The following is a 21,337-nucleotide window of genomic DNA, read 5'->3' on the forward strand; positions in this document are numbered from 1 at the left end:
ATAATATACTTAAATATATAAAACTCAGGCTAAATCAATAAATTGGTTTTAAGTAAGAATCCCTCAAGTTATATTTTCTTAGGACTCCCACTACTCTCAATATTGTAATAAAAATGTGAATATTGCTTTTATTCTATAATTATACTTTACACAGTGCAGATCTATTTAAACAGTTAAAAAGTGTAAATAGTGATTTTTTCTTGTGGAATTTTTATTAAATAATATTTTTCATTAAGAAAATGGGGAATCAATGTGAACTTAGTGAAAGAATACGAGGACAGATTGTTCTTTTGTATTTGCAAAGAGAAAGTGAGTGAAACATTGCAAAAATATTGAAATGTTCTTGTGGTGCAGTGCAACTAACTTTAAAACAACAACAAAAAACTTTCGGGAGTCTTAAAAGTAAATATTGAACTAGAAGAAAAAAGAAAACTACAGCTCAAGAAGACTGAATGATATCACAAATGGCTTTGGAAAATTGCTGTAAATCATCTTTGTTGCTATCACATGACCTTGCAGCGGCAACTGGAGCCATTATTTCTGCACAAACTATTAGAAGAAGATTGACAGAATGTGGTTTAAAAAGCTGCAAGGCAAAGAAAAAAACCTTGGTTCTCAGAAAAAAATAAGAAAAAAGATTAGAATGGGTGATACGCCACAAAGATTGGACATCTGCAGAATGGAGTTAAGTAATCTGGTCCTATGAATCTAACTTTGAAGTAAGTAAAAACTAACTATGTTCTTTAGAAATAATGAATAAATAGATCCTTATAACTAAATTTATATAAAAAATTAGTGCTAAAACTTGATGTTTTGGATTTTCTTTTACAGATTTTTGGAACTCAAGGCGTAACGTATGTGAGAAAAAGACTTAATAAAGCATTTTTACCAGCTTGTCTTGTGTCTACTGTTAAATTTAATGGAGGTAGTGTAATGATATGGGGTTTTATGGCTGCAGAAGGACTAGGAGAAATGTTTTTGTGTGAAGTACGCCTAAATTCAAAAAAATATATTGTTATACGTGTTAGAAGCATGTTATGACACATATATGATAAAATATTCTCAAATGAAGATAAATCTTCAATATTGTTTCAACAAAACAATGCTCCATACCATACTGCACATCATACAAAAGAATGGTTGGTAAAAATAAAGTCCAAATTTTAGAATGGCTAGCACAGTTGCCTGACCATTACCTCATAGAAAATTTATGAGTAATACTTAAAAGATAGGTCAGGACATATGGGGTCACTTAAAAAAAATATTTGATAGAAGTTATTGCTCTTGAATGGGCTAAAATCACGCAGGCAGATTGTTAAAAATTAGTAGGTAATAAGAAGCAAAGAATTGCAGAGGTGATAAAAGCCAAAGTAGGCGCAACAAAATATTAAAATATTAATAAATTGTTTATAAAATAAATACTTTTATTGAAAAACACGTTTATTTCACTCTAAAATCAAACTTTGTTGTATATTTTCAAAAAGGGGGAAATGGATTTAAACTTATAGCCATGGCTGTATAATACCACACAAGTTTAATATCACACTTCAAATGCTCAAAGAAATAAGTAATCTATCAAGATTGTTTACTTCTTAGAGCATTAGTATATTGTGTTGTAAGTTATTTATTACCTTATTTGTTTGCTATATTTGTCAAAAATATATATATTGTTAGTGTATACTAGCAATATATATATATGCCCTTATAAAAAAAAGCCCTATACTGTACTTAACTTCCTGGAAAATTTAAATTTTTTGAATTATTAATATACTCTATTAGTTTTAAATGGTTATCAATTGAGTTGTCGAAGGTGCTAAGTAGTGTAGTGAATAACTGTACATAATTTTAAAAAAAGTGTCAATATTTAAGCAAAAGAAAGTAATGATTTAGTAATTTTAACATATATTTAAACTATATAAGATATTCAAATTGTATTGAAAAGTACAGCTGTTAATAATAAATGAATAATTGAATTTAAAAAATCATTTATGCAGTAGTATTGTGTTAGTGTTACTGAATTAGTTGGAGCTTCTGAGTTTCCCAGAACCAGACTACCTTCATCTGATGATTTGTAATTTATTTATTCATAATTTTTTTTATCTGCATATTTTTAGATCTAGACATTTGTAAAAAAAAATAATATCATAACACTTAAAAATATTAATTAATTAATTAAAAATTAATTATTAATTAAAAATATTTTAAAAAAATATCATAACACTTAAAAAACATGAGTTTTTTAAGTGTTATGATATTTTTTTTTACAATTTCTTTTGGTTTATTTGAAATTTTCTTTTATTTGAGTACCAAGTTGATCTGATTTTAAAGAAATTCCTCTTAAACAATATTAAGGACACGTTAAATAAAAAAATGGACTTAAGCATGTACTAAACATTAGACAATTAAACTTAAATTAGGTTAAGTTAATCACAAAAGATAACCACAGCACTTGAAAAATACTGAGTTCTGACTTTTTATCTAGAGGGGGTAAAAGGATGATTTTTTCTGATTTTTTATATATAGGGGGTTTAAAGACACCCTACAAACAAATATATATATATATATATATATATATATATATATATATATATATATGTATATATATATTTATATATATGTATATATATATATATATATCAAATATTAAATGTTATTAAATATAATAAATGTAAACAAACAATTTTTATTGTGTTAATATATAACACTAAAACAATTAAGATAAAATTAAGAAAGAAAAAATTTTCCAAGAAATTTTTATACATAACTGCTCCAACAGTGTTAACCTTTAACCATACCAAAATAAAAATAATCTTAGTAGATTTCAGTATTAATCTTCACTTTCAACATAGCTGCAAGCAGCCACTATTAGAGTTGGAAGTTACTGGAAGAGAAAAGATGAAGTTTATAGAGCAAGACAACGATTGACAGACGACTTAAAAGATTTCAAATTATATAAATGAGGAAAACAAGATAAAGAAAATGAATTCAAAAGAACTGATGTTTGAGGAAAAAAACTAGGCAAATAATAATTTTTGGAGCACTTAGGAACAGTAAAAAAATGAAACTTAATTGAATGACGAGTAAAATAAGTGAGAGCACAAGAGACGCTATTTAAAGCATTAAGAGCACAAGAGAGTTTACTCTAGGCATGTTTTCAAACATGTTTAAATAAATCCACTTTGGTAAAGTTTCAAACATCTCTTATATAAATCCACTTTAAGCTAATTTTCATACATGTTTTAAAAAATTTAAGTTAAGTGAGTTTTTAAATGTGTTTTCAATAAATCCACTTTAGACAAAGTTTCAAACATGTTTTCAAAAAAAATGTTTTAAAGGAATTGTTAAATATGTTAATAATAAATCCACTTAGGACAAAGATTCAAACAAGTTTCTAAATAAATCCACTTTAGGTGAAGTTTCAAACATGATGAAATCATAAACCTTACTTTAAAGAATTATCCAACCCAGTCTCCCTTGACATCATTATAATTCTGTTGTTTATTTATCTTCACAGATTTGACACAATCCACGCTCATAAACTAAACTCTTTTAATTATTGTATAAAATATTAGGTAAATCCGGAATAGTCCACTTTAAGTTGATCTAACATTATTATTTTCGTTAAATGGAACCTATACTGATGAAAAAACTCAAGGTGGACTTTTTTTTTTGACTTTAATTTTTTTTGGCATACAACATTCTTGTTCGCTTAATATACATTTCACATTACTTTTCAACTTGATTTCATTTAATAAAAGCATTTCTATTAGAAAATTTCGAAGGTTTTGTAAAATGCCACATTCAGTAAAGTTTTTGACAAAAGGCCACTTAAAGTCGATCTAGCGTTATAAATATATATATATATATATATATATATATATATATATATATATATATATATATATATATATATATATATATATATACACATATATATATACAAATATATATATACTTAAAAAAAATATATTGCAAACAAAATGTCATAAAAAAAACCTTTTCAATTTTTATTTAAAAATTGTTATTTTTTGTATATAAAATGATTTCGCCTATTGTTGTATTTATAGAAAAGAAAATGAGAAACAACATTACAACAATATGATAATGGTTGGAGGTTGGCTGCAAGAGCAGGTCCTTGTCTAAAAGAGAAAGAGAAGATCTCCCCCAGTTATGGCAACAATATTCAATACAAAAACGGATTTGAGATTTATAGATATAGAATAGAATCAGGAGTAAGAAAATGGTGAGCACGATAAAAAGATGCAACCTTAGTAGATGATAATTTTGCAATGGATTTAATATATGACTTCCAAGAAAGATTAGAGGTAAGAGTTAATCCTAGAAAATAAAGAATAGATGACTCATCAAGTACATTACTGTTTATAAATGTAAAAAGATCTAGATTATTTCGATAATAATTAGCTAAAAAAAATTAAGTTTTATCTGAGTTAAAGTTCACCAGCCACTTAGAGACCCATGCTGTAGCAGAAGTGAGATCCATTTCAAGCTCAAATGCCCCCTCCAAGCAATCAGAGAAAGTTGGCTTCTTATCAAGATAAGAATAAATGGTAGCACCATCAGCGAACAATGCAAGCTCAGATGTGAGAATTTCTGGAAGTTCGCTAATGTAAATTAAAAAGAGTATTGGGCCAAAGAACCTTGAGGAACCCCTGAAGTTACAGAATATGAAGAAGAGTGCTGTCCATTGGGGACAACTTTTATATTGCAATTGGTAAAGAATGATTCAATAACCTAAAAGATGTTACCTGATACACCGTAAAAAGAAAACTTATGGAGAAGACCAGCATGTCAAACTTTATCAAAAGCTTTAGAAATGTCAAGAGCAATAGCCTTAGGCTCTCCACATCTATCTAATGCACAATAAAACCTATCAGTTATTACAGTTCACAAATCAGCAGTAAAACGAGAAGATTGAAATCCATATTGATGATCAGAAAGGAAGTTATGTATATATTGCTATTATTCTTTAAAACATGTGTAGCATAAACTGTTTATATATAGTATAGCATAAACTATATATATATACTATAGCATAAACTATATACATATATATATGTATATATATATATATATATATATATATATATATATATATATATATATATATATATATATATATATATATATATATATATATATATATATATATATATATATATATTAGGGTGGTCCTTAAAAATGAAAAGTTGAAATGTTGTGCTCCCACCCCCTAGAATTGTTCGTTTATATGATAAGATGTTTGTGTAAAAATATTTATACATTTGGTTGATGTTTAGAGGTCGCCCAAGCATGTTCTATAAATGTTATTTTGGCTTATTTAAAAAAAAAAATTAGTTTATGAAACTTGTTCATGAAACATTGAAACTAATCAACACTTTCACCTTGTGGTCGATTCAGGTGTTTAGTAATATCAACCATCAACTAATTAAGTAATAAGTATTCTTTGATGCATGTTGGTTGACGTCATTTAGCATAAACATCATTTTTCAAAATATTAATGCGTGTTTTGTGAGATAATTACCAGTTAATGCAATAGAAACGTCTCACTATCTGCAATTTAACTCAGTAAATACAATACAAGGAGTCAAAGGAATCTTCAAACCAAGAATAGTGAGTATAAATTTATCGTTTCATTTTGTTTTTTGCTCCTTGACCAGTTGAAATTGTATTGCGTCATTCGTTGTATTTGTAGGCAGCGCAAAAAATCAATTGCTGTAATTTTTTTTATGCATTGAAAGCAATTTACTACTTATTAATTTTGCATCACTCAACACTTTCTACAATTAATATGAATTTCATGAGCGATTGACCATTTTATCATTTTAAGAAATAGCCTATGGGCCTAACGCATGTCCCATCACACTGTGTGAACTTTATTTGTTCTTTATTTCACTTTGTAGGCAAAACATGACAACACGTAGTAAGTCGGCACTATATCTCCTGGGTGAACCAACTACTGCAGTTTCCAGCATCCGCCTTGCATCAAATGGTGAAGCACTAGGGCTTTTCTGTCATCATCATCTCAATCTTGGACTCACAACACGCCATTTGAATTGATTGAAGAGGTGACAAAAGTCTGGAACATTGCTCGTATTCCAACTTGCCGGAAGGATCATGCCATTGCCAAGTTGGAGCTACTGTATAAGGAATGGTCAACTCTGAAAAAGCACAAAACACGCCAGTCGGAGTCGCATACATCAAATGAAACCCAATTTTGTGGCAAAATGAACGATCTCCTTGATATCGCTCACGCTAATGCTGTCACGATGATAAAAATCCAGGAAGATCTCGAGTTTCTTGCCGCACAGCGGGAACCTGGTCGACGAGGTTATATGGGCTCAATCGACACAGCACTGGTAGCCAAGGAAGAATGGAAGGCAAAGCGTACTGAGCTGGAAAATGCTAGAAGAAAACAAGCGAAGGACCAATGGGCTCAGGCTTCAGCCAGTGCAGTGTTGGATGAAAAAAACTACATCAGTGAAGAAGAGCGCATCGATGATGATGGTGAATTCAGTGCGCATAAGTTCTGTACTCCACCAAAAAAAAAAATAAGAGCAACGAAAAAAGTAATAACACCTCAGTTAGCTGCTGCATTAGATCGCACCAAAATGAGCGACAGGAAAGCCACTTTCGTCATTGCTGAAACTGCTCAAAGTTTGGGATATGACATCAGCGACCTCAGTATAAACTGTAGCACTATAAAGCGTGGACGTGAGAGATATCGGTCGGAAATTGCAGCAGCTTTGAAGAACAATTTGTCAAGTGATGTACCGTTGACAGTACATTGGGATGGCAAGTTAATGCAGGATCTTTGTGGCAAAGATCATGTTGACCGCCTTCCAATAATAGTTACAAGTTTTGGTGTCTGTCAGTTGTTGAAGGTAAGCAAGATGGTTGGTGGAACAGGAAAAAATCAGGCGTCAGCGGTAGTCCAAGCACTTCAAGAGTGGAGAGTCCAAGATCGTGTTATTGGAATGTGTTTCGACACAACCAGCTCAAATACTGGAATTCACATTGGGGCCTGTGTTGAAATTGAGCGAGCACTTGGCAAGGATTTGCTGTACTTGGCATGTCGCCATCATATAATGGAGCTGTTGGCCAGAGCTGCATTTACAGCAAGCCTTACCCCCTCGTCTGCCCCAGAGGTTCTGCTTTTTAAAAGATTTCAGCAGAAATGGTCCGTTTTGGATCAGACAAAGTATGAGACAGGCTCAGAGTTGGGTGAAATTCCATACGCAGTGAAGCAGGAAACACTGGAATTTGCTCATAGCCAGTTGCTCCGTGAGTCAGTGTGAGACGACTATCGTGAACTCCTCCAGCTGTCCATCATCTTCCTCGGAGGTTCACCTGATCCTGCACGTGGAATCAACTTCATGGCACCAGGTGCCATGCATCACGCTAGATGGATGTCGAAAGTTATATACTCACTCAAAGTCTGGATGTTCCGGTCACAATTTAAGCTCACAGCATTTGAAGAGAAAGGCCTCCGTAAGATGTGCGTCTTCACAGTCATCATATATCTGAAAGCCTGGTTCACTGCACCACTGGCTGCCAGCGCTCCTCGTAATGACCTTCAACTGCTTCAGAATCTCTACAGCTACAGGCAGTTTGACGAAAAAATTGCCATAGCTACTTGCAAGAAGCTTGAACATCACTTGTGGTATCTGTCGGAATATATAGTGGGCCTTGCCTTTTTCGATCCAAACGTTTCATCCGAAACATGGTGGATGCACTACAGTCCAAACAATCTGTTCAACCTGGTCCAAAACGAATCATTCTAAAAGCAAAGCACAACAATTGTGAACAAACTTCTGGTCACAAATGACAATGCTGAACGGGGTGTAGCCCTTGTGCAGGAGTTAAATAAACTCATAACCCATGATGAGGACCAGTTCCAATTCCTTCTGCAAGTTGTGGCCGATCACCGACGTCGCTACCCGGATTGCCTCAAGTCAACACTGCAGGCACAGACTGTCTTATAGGCCTGCTAATTTAGTCATTACTGTGGTGATTTTGAACATTGAACAATTACAACACACTACACTAGTAATACTATATCTCTACACTGCCATTACATTAACTATGAGTTACAAACACTAATAAGAATACTGTTGAACTGTCACTTCAGTCAATTACTCTTTTCGGAATAATCGTAATCGGTGTTCATGTTTGCTATACCCTATAAAAAGACAAGCTGGGCGACCTCACAACACAGTCTGATTGCATAAATATTTTTTTCAGGCTCTCTTGTTACCCAAAGGAACATTTTAAAAGGGTGGGAGCTTAACATTTCAAAAAAAAAATTTTTTTATTGCTTTAAGGACCACCCTAATGTATATATATATGTATATATATATATATGTATATATATATATATGTATATAAATATATATATATATATATATATATATATATATATATATATATATATATATATATATATATATATTTATTTATATATACCTATGTGTGTATGTATGTAGGTATGTATGTATGTATGTATGTATGTATGTATGTATGTATGTATGTATGTATGTATGTATGTATGTATGTATGTATGTATGTATGTATGTATGTATGGATGGATGGATGTATGTATTTGTGTATGATATGTATATAAGTATGTATGTATGATTGTTTTAATAATTAAAATTTATTTTAAAAATATTCTGCACAACATACTTTTCATTGAAGCACTAATAACATTACGGTTAGTCAATTTTCCTATTATAAACTTCTCTGAACCATCTTCATTTAACATTGCCCATTTGACTGTGCTTATAGGTTGTGAATAAAAAATCTGCCAATCGAGAAATGCATCTGTTTGAAACTTGAAACATATAGCTCCTCCCAAAGGTTTTGTGATTCCTCCATATACTAGTAAAAAAATTATTACTAATATTTACTAGTCAATACTAGTAAGAAAATTAGTTGAAACTTATAAAACACAGATACGTATAAAGCAAGCTAGCAAAAACCATTACTTATCTTTAGAATAAACTATAGTAATTATTATAAAAAGTTTCAAATAAACCAATTATTACATTATAAGTGTACAATTTACACACATAAATTATAACTAACTTACACACATAAATTTTTAATACAGATTCTGTTTCACCAGCAGATGTATTTGAAACACATTTGTAGACTTTAAAGTTTTCATCAAGACTTAGTCTGATCAAAAGACTACTGCTTTGGATGTAACCTAAATCACTTAAATTTACAACTGGACCAAAATTCACCTGATTAGATATTGAAATATTATCTCTGTACCATTTCACTGTCATTAAATCATATCCTTGTACAATGCATGTTAACTGAAGAGAAGTATCCATATATACTGATACAGCTGGTAATCCATCAATAATAATTGTAGAAACATTTGAGGTGAGATTAACAAAAGGCTTGTCTAAATTATTACAGTTTAATTATTTTCTAACAAAATTTTTTTAAACATGACAGTTATCTAAATAGCAAGCTAAAAATAAACATTATATCTAACAAAAAATTAAAAAACTCACAAGGAAATTTTAACACAGCTTTCATGCTTATGTTTGGATCAAAGCCATTAATAGAATCACATTGAAGCTCTCCAAAAAAATCCCAAGATAAACTTATTTTAATTGTGCTAGTAATTCTCCAGTAACCATATACAAATTCTTCCAAAAATGTTTGATTTGTTGTTGCTAGTAGCTTATTTTTGGCCGACCATTTAATAGTTGGTTTAGGAAACCCGACAACAATACAGTAATATGTGTATATAGGATTATCTGAACTAAGTACAGCATTAGCAAGGTTTGTTGCAACAAGCTGTGGTGCAACTAAAGTAATCAAACATATGTAAATTATTACTTTAATTTTAAAAATTTTATAAACATTAAAAAAATAAACTAAATAACATGAAAAATTTCTTTTGTAAAAGTTTGTTTTTGTAAAAAAAGATTTATCAACAATAATTGGTAAAAAAGAATTAAAGTGAAACATTAATAAAAAATACATTAATAATTATATAAATTAATAATTACAGTGAGATGTGTAAATACATTAATAATTACGGTAAGATATGTGTAAATACAGTTGCTGTAAGATCACCTTACGTGGAAGGGCAAATAGGCAGGTTGTTAGGGGTAACAACTTTTTTAATTATCAAAATAAAAACACCCAATTAATTCACAGATATATGCAAATACCATTACACAAAGATGTCAACAACATTGGCCCTAAAGGCCAAAATGAATTAATTGAAATCATTGAGAAAAAATGCAAACAAGAGTGGCAAATTTAATGAAATCAAAGCTGAAAATTACCACTCAATTTTAGCAAATGAGGTAAAAGGAGCAAACCAACAAGATCTATCTGTGTGTAGGAGATACGTAAATGCAGAAAGAGAAACTAGAGAAGTATTTTTTGACTTTTTGAATCTTGATAGACTAAATGGTAAAACTATTAAACTAAATATTAAATAAATATAATAATTATTAATATAATCATATATATCTAACTATTATTATATATTTATTTAACTATTATATATAAAATTGTATATACATTAATTATTGAATAAATTATTGAAAGTTTGATAAAATCCTATAGGAAAAAGAACTTGATGTAGCATCATGTAAAGCCCAGTGTTGCAATGGTGTTGCAAACATGCAATTTTTAAAAAAAGATGTTGCCAGCTATACTTAAAAAGAATCACCAAAGATGATTATAACACGTTGTTCATAATTTGAAATTATCTATTGCAACAATATGAAAAAAAACCAATCATTTTCATGATTTTGAAAGTGTGTTAAGTATACCAATTTTTTTGAATACCTCTCTGAAAAAAGAGCTGTCACTGTAGTATGTATGTTCTTTAATAGGGATGTATAAAACTTGTTAAAATAAAACTTGTCAAAAACAAAGTTAAAATTCCTAATAAACAAAATAAATAACTGAATTTGAAATTTATTTTGAATTAAAAAAGTATAAAGTTTAATAAATTATTTTCAAATTTAATTACTGTCATTTATTTATAAATTTTATATTTATAATTTAATTATATATCCATTTATGTATACATTTTCAAATGTATATACAATTTATATATACATTTTCAAATTAATATATAAACTATCAAATATTATTATGTAAGGTTTTCTCTACTACTATAGCATGTAAAATATTGGCCTAAAGTTAAAATCAAACTTCCCAAAGATTGAAGATATACACACATAAATGTACATACACACATACATAAATACATACATAAATACATACATAGATACATACGTATATACATAAATACAAACATAAATACATACATAGATACATACGTATATACATAAATACACACATAAATACATACATATATACATACATACATACTAGGAATGCGTCGAATCTGGTTTTAAGCTAAACACTGAATCCGAACGTTTGGCCAAGATATTTTGCTGAACTCCAAATGGTTCAGCAACTGAACTATTGCTAATTTTAAATATAAACATTAGTTATCAAACTAGAAGTGAAAACCAGACTCTATGAGAGGGGATGCAGTTGGTGCACCACATCAGGGCCCATAAAGTTTAGTAAATGCAGTTTTATTAACGCGATGTAAGTTACTAATAAAAAGAAAAACATTACACTACAGTTATAAAACTTGTCATTAGTTAGTCTTCGCTTATGCTATGCTAACTCGTTAAAGTAATGCTAAATCGTATTAAATTTAAAAAAGAACTTTATAAAATATGGTAATGTAAAATGAATGAAATAAATATAAACTTTTGCTTGTTTTCTTTAATTTATACATTTCTTTAACATCTTATACTTTAAATGTTATTAAAAATGATTTATAGACTTAATATGCAATATAAATTTATTTCATTTTAAATAGTTTTGAATTTTTTTTTTTAACAATTTCTTACTTTGTTTATTTCCATGTTTTTAATCGTGTGGTGGTTGATACAAATTAAAAAGAAAAAAATTTCGTTTAAATTTATTATAGAAAAATAATTTTTCATATTTTTTTAAATTTACCAATTTGATACTTTCAAGATTCTGCGTACAAGAAATATTCAAATGCATAAATCAGGAGCACAAAAAAGAAAAGAAAAAAAGAAACAATGTACATACAATAATGCAATACAATAATGAAAGAAAAGGAATACAGACATACGCTTGTATGGATAAGGCAAGCATAAGGCTTTTTTATAGCAAGCATAAGGCTTGTTTTCCTTGCCTGTTATTTTGGAACAGTGTCTGTTCCAAGCTAAGTATTGGTTTCAAATCTGCATTAACTACAGCTGAAGGCTGGCTAGCGAGTTCGAATTGGCGGAAATTATGTAACAAGATTTCATACCATAAAAAGAGTAACGGGCATAGAAAATGCTAACATGATGTGAGTTAGAACAACGTCTTTCAATGCAAGGTAATATTGATAATTTTATTGAATCACCAATTATAGTGGAACCAGAAAATGGTACCAAATTTTGAGAATAATTGTTGATGTTATCCTTTTCTTAGGAAAATGTAACCTTGCTTTCCAGAGATCTTCGCAACGCATTGGTGACTCAAAATAGTGGAGACTTTTTAGGTCTGTTAGAGTTGCTTTCTAACTAGGGCCCTATTCTAAAGGAAGATATTCTTAAAGTAGCTGAGTCACAAAAAACAGGGCGAAAGACTGCAAGTACATTACCTCTCAATGATTACCAAAATGAGTTTTTAGCAGAATGTTCTGATCTTATTAAGCAGCAAGTTTTGGACAAAAGACATTCTGCAAAGTACTACGCAATAATTGTAGACTATACAACAGATTCATTACATATGTGATGAATCTGTTGTGTAATATACAATTATTGCAAACAAAGGAGCAACCAATATGCTTAGATAATATTTCCCACATCTTTGGACTACACCTGAATAAGGTGTATATCATTTGCATAGTTCCAAAGTAGGTTATGGTTTCTGGAATACATTCAGCCGTATCATTATCACATAAGTTAAATTTGTGGCAAGGAGAATACATAGCAGTAGGACACAGTTCTTTTATTATAGCTTGTGCTTCATTGTATTTGCCTGACATATTTGGGAAATTATCATAACTTTAAACCCTATAACCAGCCAGTGGAATAATAATACTTTCTAATGTTTTTTTAATCATTTGGTAATTTTAGAACCATTTTTGTCACTATAATTTACAAATTTAAAAATGTCGTTTTATAATTTCAGATTGCAATTTATGGCGAACAAGGTAATGTAAAATAAAGGTTGTTAGCTCAACATATGTTGAGCAAACAACTTTTATTTTACGTTATTTAGTTCGCCATTAATTGAGATATGAAAACATATGTTGAGCAAAAAACATTTATTTTACGTTACCTAGTTCGCAATGAATCTTGTTGATCCCTTCACAGCATATCTGGCACCAGGTAGTCAAACCGAATAGAAAGTGTAGAGAGTGTTAAATCATTTGTAGCTCACCTTCCAGAAGTAAAGGTAGCTTTCTTAGACTTGCTCCAGCTAAATCTTACTCAAAAAACTAGAAATGAGATTCGTGTGGCACAGAATATTAATTCATATTGACATTTGCAACAAAATCATTCAAGCCAGTAACGCAACATTAGAGATGGAGGTTTCAAATATAGTTAGCTTAATTTCACAATTAGTAGCTATTCGTGACAGTTGAAAAGCAATGTTGAATGAAACTAAGCTTGTTGCATCTAACCTTGATATAGAAATAAAATTGTTTATGAACAATCGCAGGAAACAATTCCAGAATAAAGATGTGAGTAAAATGAGCAAGGTAGGCGAATCTTCCTTGAAATTTTTAAAATATTAAACAATATTTATGTAGGACTTACAGTTCTTTTTAGCGCCGCAAAACAGATTTCTTCAGAAACCTTCAGCTTTCTTTGGAAATTACCAAAAAATGACAGAGGAGGAATTAATACACGAAGCAGCTAGTTTTATAAAGAAATTTCACTGTTGGTTCGTTTAACAGAATGTTAAGACATTTCCAAATGATGCGTTGTTGTAGATGTAGATGCGTTGTTGTAGACTGTATATGCACTTTTTTATTTACTCTTTATTTAATGTACATGATGTTTGACTTAAATACATTAATAATAATATAATAAAATAAATAATTAAACTTTATATTAAAATTTAACTTATTTTACCATAGCTACCAGATACGGTACAAATGAGTTAAATTCGAAGCCTAATCTAAAAAAACACATTACATTTTGCAAATTTTGCATTTTCTGCATGTTCAGCTAAACTGAACATTTGGCACATCCCTAATACATACATACATACATACATACATACATACATACATACATACATACATACATACATACATACATACATACATAAATACATATATATATATATATATACATACATCTGTAAATAGAGGAAAAAATGCTTTAAGTAAAAAAATAGAAATTAAATTAAAAATTATAAATTTTGTTTTTGTAATTCTGATTTTGATCTCTCTTTAGTTAATTAGTTGAATGTTTTTTAAGAACTAAAAACACTATTATTTTAAAATCTAAAAAACACCGCCATTCATTAACAAAGTTAAGCGTTTTGTTGATTATAGTAACAACAAAAACAATGATATCATAAATCCTGAACAAGAACAATATGAATTTAGTAGACTTCTTTTAATATCATTCAGCAAAATGTGAACATATACACACATCATTGCAAAAGTTTATTTGCAATGCTCTTTATGAATGTTTCATTAACAAAATGCTTTTTAAAAGTTTCATTTAAATAATCATAATAAATATTTCTGTAGGTTTTGTTAGAATTTTTTATTAATAAATAATATTGTAACTAATTTACAGACAGCTGTTTTTTTTGTAAAGATGGCTGCGGTTAACAGCGAAAATAACAAGAGTTTTGAATCAGTAAATGAAAATCAAGAAAATAATGTAATTTTACCAACCATTGTAGATGGTACCTTTTTTAAAATCATCAGATCAAAAAAAAGTAATATCAGCAATATGCTTATTATGTGTAGGTAATTCAAAGCCATTATCGGCACGCTGGCATTAACATCAAACTTTTTTAAGCATTTGAAGGTAATTTTTAATTTGGAATTAGTTAAATTAATTTATTTTATCTTTTTTGAACAATATGCAATTGATTATTAACAAGCAATTATTTAATGTTGCAGTGTAAATTATTATTAAGAATCCATTAACCTTATGTATTTTTTAGCGCCGATAACCTTAGTTAAACTGTAGTACGTACAGTTGAATTTTACGCTGAGATCTTTTTTTGGTAACATTCAAACTCTTTATGTATTCATTGCCTGCAGTCCGGCTAGGTAAAAGATTTTTCAAGAATCTAAAGGAATCACTCTTCACAACCTTTCAGATACATAGTGGTCAGCTCAGATCACTACTTTTAAACCAATTGCATGATAGTTTAATAATAAATATACGATAATAAACCAATTGCGTCCTTGGCTACTGTCGAAAAACCAGCTTTTCATCAACTGCTTTGTGGATTCAATCCTAACATAAGTATCATGTGTTGCAAGACTTTTAACAAACGTTTAAATTCAAAGCTTTCTAAGATACATGAAAAAATAAGAAGCAAACTGAAAAAAGCATCATTTGTTTGCACAACTGCTGATGTCACATATTACAGACAAAGCAATACTCTGTCCCGTGCCAACACGCTGGAATTCTCAGTATGATGCTATCAAGCGATTACTTGAATTATGTGACAAACTTAATGATATATGTAATGCATTGAGAAATTTAAAAAGCAAGAAATAGAGAGCCTGCAAGAATATGTCATGGTAAATAAATCTGTTGCTACAACATTGGACTTTACAAGGAGATAATGTTTATTATGGTCATGTGTTTCCACATTTGCATAGCTTACAAGTGAAATTGGTAGCGTTTCAAAATTGCCAGTTTAAATATGCTAAATTATTTGCCGCAGCAATGTTAGCCCAAATGAAAACTGGTTTTGAAAAGAAGTTGAGATTTGATGTAAGTAATTCATGCAGGATTGTTGCAGCAGTTTCTCACCCACTTTTTAAGTTACGGTGGGTGCCAACTAATAAACGAGCTATCTGCAGAGAAATATTTGAAAATGCCATACTAGCTTCTAGTGAGCCGTCGAAAGCGACCAATCTCAATGTGACCACTGAAAGCATAACTGAAAATTTTGTTGTATATAATGATGATACCCCAAATGCTGGTGCAACAAATGGTGCTCATCAAGAGTGCATTTTGTATTTGAATGATAAAGATACAAGTTTGAATGCTCTGAATATGTATAAGACTGTTCGGTCACTGTTTGTCAAATTTGATATGATGTTTTGAGATAAATGTAGTATAATGACTAAAAATTACTTTCGAGCAATGACAAAAATAAATTTTGAAAATTGCCATAGTTGTAAATTTTGGTAAAGTATTTTGTATTTAGTATTTTAAATACTTTTTTAAAATTATTTTTATTTTAAATACTTTTGAAGTTTGTATTTGTATTTGTATTTAAAATACTTTTTTGTTCCAGTATTTGCATTTGTATTTTAAATACTTTTATAAAGTATTTTACCCAGCACTGTATACATTATGTGTGTTGTAACAACCCTCTCTTAACCTTTGAACTCTGAAACATAAACATCAACAAACAATGCTGCTATGCAAAGAAACATTTTAATCACAATACTACATAGGAAGTTTAAACTCCATTACACTTACTTAAAAAGCAAACACTCTACCCCAGCACTAATTCCACATTTTTATTTGTAAAATAATCTAATTGTCAATTCTATTATGACTGGTACTTTTAAACAACTTTTATTGTGATTTTAACAACAACAGTTTTAAACTATTTGATTTTAAAAACAAAAAAATGTGGTTTCTAGAAATTCTCTCCTCAAGCAAGAGGAAAGTTTTGTGTTTTAAAAATTTAAAATTTGTGACCTGATAATGCTATTGACAACATAATTATTCATAATTTGGTTAATCATAACTTGGTTAAACATAATCATAACGTTGTTAAATGCTTTTCCACTGTGCTCTGTGATAAGAGCTTAAAAGAGGTAAAGATTTTTTGGGACACCTAAATAACTTAAAAAATATATATTTATATATAATATAATTTAAAATAAGCAAAAATATATAGCTGTAATAATATATATTGTTATGTGATATATAATGTGATGTATAATACATGATATCATGTGTTAGTAGTATAGTAGTAGTGTTGTAACACCACCATGTCCTAGGTGGTACAGAACTCAACTTGTTTTTTTGACAAGTAGTCTTGTTTGTCAAGATTCATATTTTTGAGTCATAGAAATAAGAGAGAGTTTTAATAACAGTCAATTAAAAAAAAAAGTATAAAAAACAAACAAAAAAACAAGAAATAAAAAAAAAGTGTTTTGAAATTTTATGAAAGTGACATTACAGGATTCTAATGACATGAATAATTACTGAAACAGTTTGAATCCTTGTATTGAATGTTGAAAACATAATAACTTACAAATCAATTGAACATTAACTGCCACTGTGACATTGCCCAAAAAATTGTAACCAATGCATTGATAAACTCCACTGTCATTAATTACAGTTTTTTCTATATATAAATTATTAATTCGAAATGAAACAGTTTTATTTGAGAAAAATTCTGTAATTTCTTGGTCAAAATCTGTTTTCGGTCCATTAAGCTTCATCCACATACTATTTTGTAACAAAGGATCACCATAAGTGCGACATGGAATGTTTAGAGAATCTCCTAGACTGATTGTAATATCAGATAAGTTGTCACCCCAAAATTGTGGCATAACTATAAGTAAATAATAGTCATAATACTAATTAAGTAATATAAATACAAGTTACCTAGTAACATGTATTTATATTATAATATATTACATATATATATTATAATATATTACAGGTTATATTATATTATATATATATATATATATATATATATATATATATATATATATATATATATATATATATATAAAATAAACAAACTGAAATATATTTATTTTTTATTATTTTGGCATGTGTATACAACACATCATTTCAAGTCAAGTTAAATTTTTTTTTTGTCCGACAACAATAACAATAAGAACTCACCTCAAATAATAAACTAAATAAAAAACTTTTAAAAACACTTAAAAAAATGCATTTTTTTTTTTTTTTTTTTTTTTGTTATTTCACCTCCCCAAGGCCCAGAAGGCCACTACAGATGAGGAGGCTACTTAATTGTGGTCATAACCCTCTCTCAACTCTATAACTCCGAAACACGAACCTTGACGAACAAGGCCGCTGCGAGGAGAAACAAGTTGATCACAAAAAACTATTGACGTTTTTTAGTTTTATTGTTACAATTCTTTTCTATATCCTTAATTAACTTGTTTGGCTAACTATATATATATATAACTAAAATAAATTTTTTTTCAGTTCATATCTAATAAATAAAGCATTAAAAGTTTTTTGGTTTAAAATCTTAGTGACAAGTCAGCTGATAAGAACCATACTGATGAAAATCAAAAATGAGTTACTTGATCCTGCTTCTAGAAGTGTTTCATTCTAAGAATCAAAATTTAAAATACTACATCTAGTTCATCTATTTAGGAAATCTCATAGTAACATAAGTATCTCTTTTTAAATTGTTAAAAACTGCTAAAAGCTTTTCTTGGTTTTAAATTCCTGGAATTTCATTTTTTAAACCTAAAATAAAAAATAGCTTTTAGCTCCCTCAAATATATATATTTTTTAAAACATTTAAGTTTTACATTTAAATTTACGAGTTAAACTACTTTTATAATTCTTTTTTTTTTAATTTTTTTTTTTTAATTTTTCATTCAAATTGCAATCAAACTCATAATAACTTTCTCCTTGTTCACCTTTAGGCTGTTCAGACCATGCTATCATCTTTTTTAAACTAATCTCCTATTTCTTCTTTAACCTTACTCTATTATCTGACATCTCACTACTACTACCCTAACAGCTTCCTTTCATAACTTTTTTGGTGATAGTCCTGGAGCTGATATCTTTCCTCTCTCCACAGATCATTGTATCTATTACATATTATTATCTCTTGGATTCAGGCAGGTATGGGAACTTATATTCCTTCTTTTTAGTTTATGATAAATTACAACAATAGCTATAGTTTTAAAGAAAATTTTCAATTTTTTTCAATTGTTTTTTAAATATACTCCAAAGGAGAAGATAGAATTATTTGCAAACAGCTTTTCCTTTATTTAATCTCTTGAACCTAATAACCTCACCCTTTGTGTCATCCCAGAGAAACAAGCAAATCCATTGTTAAGAATCACGCCGGCTTTCATTGCTAAGGTTGTTTCTCTTTTAAACTTGTCTACTGCTTGTGGTTCAAACAAGATCCCTGTCAATCTTAAAAAAGTACAAAACTTGTCATAGCCTTACTAAAGTATTCTACAGAACTTTCTTCAATACTCTCTAAAATATTTAATAAGTGCTTAACTGAATCTTGTTTTTATTGCCAGCTGGAAAATGGTATCTGTGGTTCCAACTTTTTAAAACTTTAAAGAACACTCTAACTCCTTTAACTATCATCTAATCATTTTTCTTTCTATTATTAACAGTCTTCAAGTTTTACATTATTGACAAACTAATACTCAATCTTAATATTGACAAACTAATACTCAATCTTATTATTGACAAAATAATACCCAATATCCCATCTTGAGTCTAACAACTTACTCTAATAATCGATGTGGATTTTAACCTTTTTCTACAGCTGCTCTACAGCTGACTTGTTAGCTGTTTTAACAGAACGGTTCAATAGTACATTAGATAGATGCGGCAAAGCAAGGGCTTTTGCTTTTGACATATCAAAGGCTTTCAATAAGGTTGGCATGCAAATCTTCTTTATTAGCTTGTTTCATAAGATGTTTTTGGGAAAATCTGGACAAAAAGTCATCACTTTGTGACCATCGTTTTGTGTTTTGTCATCACTTAGAATAGGTAGGCAATCTTGAATCTGATATCTCTTCTATGAAAACTTGGGGCTTGCAGTGTATTTGAACCTAATCAAGTGAATTTGAACCCAAACAAAACTCAGTTATTTACTGCTAATAAATATCACAATATTGTTGCTGTTCTAATATACTAATAATTATCATGACATTGATGATATTCCTATATTAATGAATGGCAACAATCTTTCTGAGTTGTCTTCTTTACATCTTGCTAATCTTGGACTATCATTTACTACTCAACGCTTATCAACTTTATATACAATCCATTGCAATGTTTTCATCTGCTAGGTTGCCTCTTTTTTTATTGCTTGCAATTTCCTAACTTCAGAGTTCTCTACCTCTATAAATTTCTTATTTTTCCCTACAACAATGTTTACAACAACAATAACAATACTAAACATTTTTAGGATGTTCAAGACCATCAAGACCAAGTTCAAGACCAAACCATCAAGACAATAACAGCTATTAGTCATTCGCATGAAAAACAATATAAAACAAAACGAATAAATAAGTATAAAAAAAGAAAAACATCTACAGCTCCAGTCAACTTATACATCTACTGTTGTGAGTTTAGCTCTATGCAAAACTAATAAACTCTGCTCAAAAAAACAAAAAAAAAGAAGAATGAAGAAATAAATCTTTTTACATAGATTTTATTGTCCAAATCCAAAACCTTTTGTTAATCTATATACTGAACAGATGCAGGCCTTGTTAAGAAACATTTTGCTGCATTTTACGTGTGAAAAGACAATTTGCATACGCGTTCAGCAGTTTTACATTACACAAAAACTTATATCTTTTGGAATATTTAAATTGTCTTTTGATATTGTTTATGTGACATTTTATTCAGAAGATATTTGGTCAAAAATAAAAGTATTTAACCGCAATTGTGAACTAATTGATTTTTAGTTAGAAAAAAAAGTTGTTTAATTATTTCTTTTTTTAAATTAAAAATGAATTCAGGAAAATAAAGTGTTTTAAATTTAAATTTTTCATCATATTTAATTAAAAAAATACATAAAAAAGTACTCATGATTAACTTAAATTATTTAAGTTAATCATAACTACTTTTTTGATTAATGTATTGCCTGATCATCGATTGGCAAGACTCAGGGCCGAATTCATGGGTAGTGTGAGAAGGGGAGTTATCGCCCTTTTCGCAACCGCCTATCCTCCTTAAAAAGAGGGAAGAGTCAACATTAGACTTTACAAATTATGAAATAAATGACTTTTTAGTATCAAAGTTGCTTTTTCGAGGTTTTTCCATTATCAATAATTTTTTTAGATTGATCATAGAAGGAAAGTCAATAAGAAATG

At 29.2% G+C, this 21,337-nt stretch overlaps 1 protein-coding gene across 4 annotated transcripts in view; it reads right to left on the reverse strand.

Moving 5' to 3' along the window:
• Positions 1-21,337, reverse strand: part of LOC101237007 (hemicentin-1) — a 96,338-nt gene that overhangs the window by 39,895 nt on the left and 35,106 nt on the right. For all 4 annotated transcript variants that reach the window (XM_065788377.1, XM_065788379.1, XM_065788378.1 and 1 more), the window contains exons 6-9: positions 17,527-17,829; positions 9,546-9,845; positions 9,110-9,433; positions 8,704-8,898 (exon numbers count right to left, since the gene is read on the reverse strand). In XM_065788377.1, coding sequence (XP_065644449.1) covers positions 8,704-8,898; positions 9,110-9,433; positions 9,546-9,845; positions 17,527-17,829 — 1,122 coding nt within the window. The remainder of the gene's footprint in view (positions 1-8,703; positions 8,899-9,109; positions 9,434-9,545; positions 9,846-17,526; positions 17,830-21,337) is intronic.

The sequence above is a fragment of the Hydra vulgaris genome, chromosome 01 (assembly GCF_038396675.1).
Source record: "Hydra vulgaris chromosome 01, alternate assembly HydraT2T_AEP".
Classification (NCBI taxonomy): Eukaryota; Metazoa; Cnidaria; class Hydrozoa; order Anthoathecata; family Hydridae; genus Hydra; species Hydra vulgaris.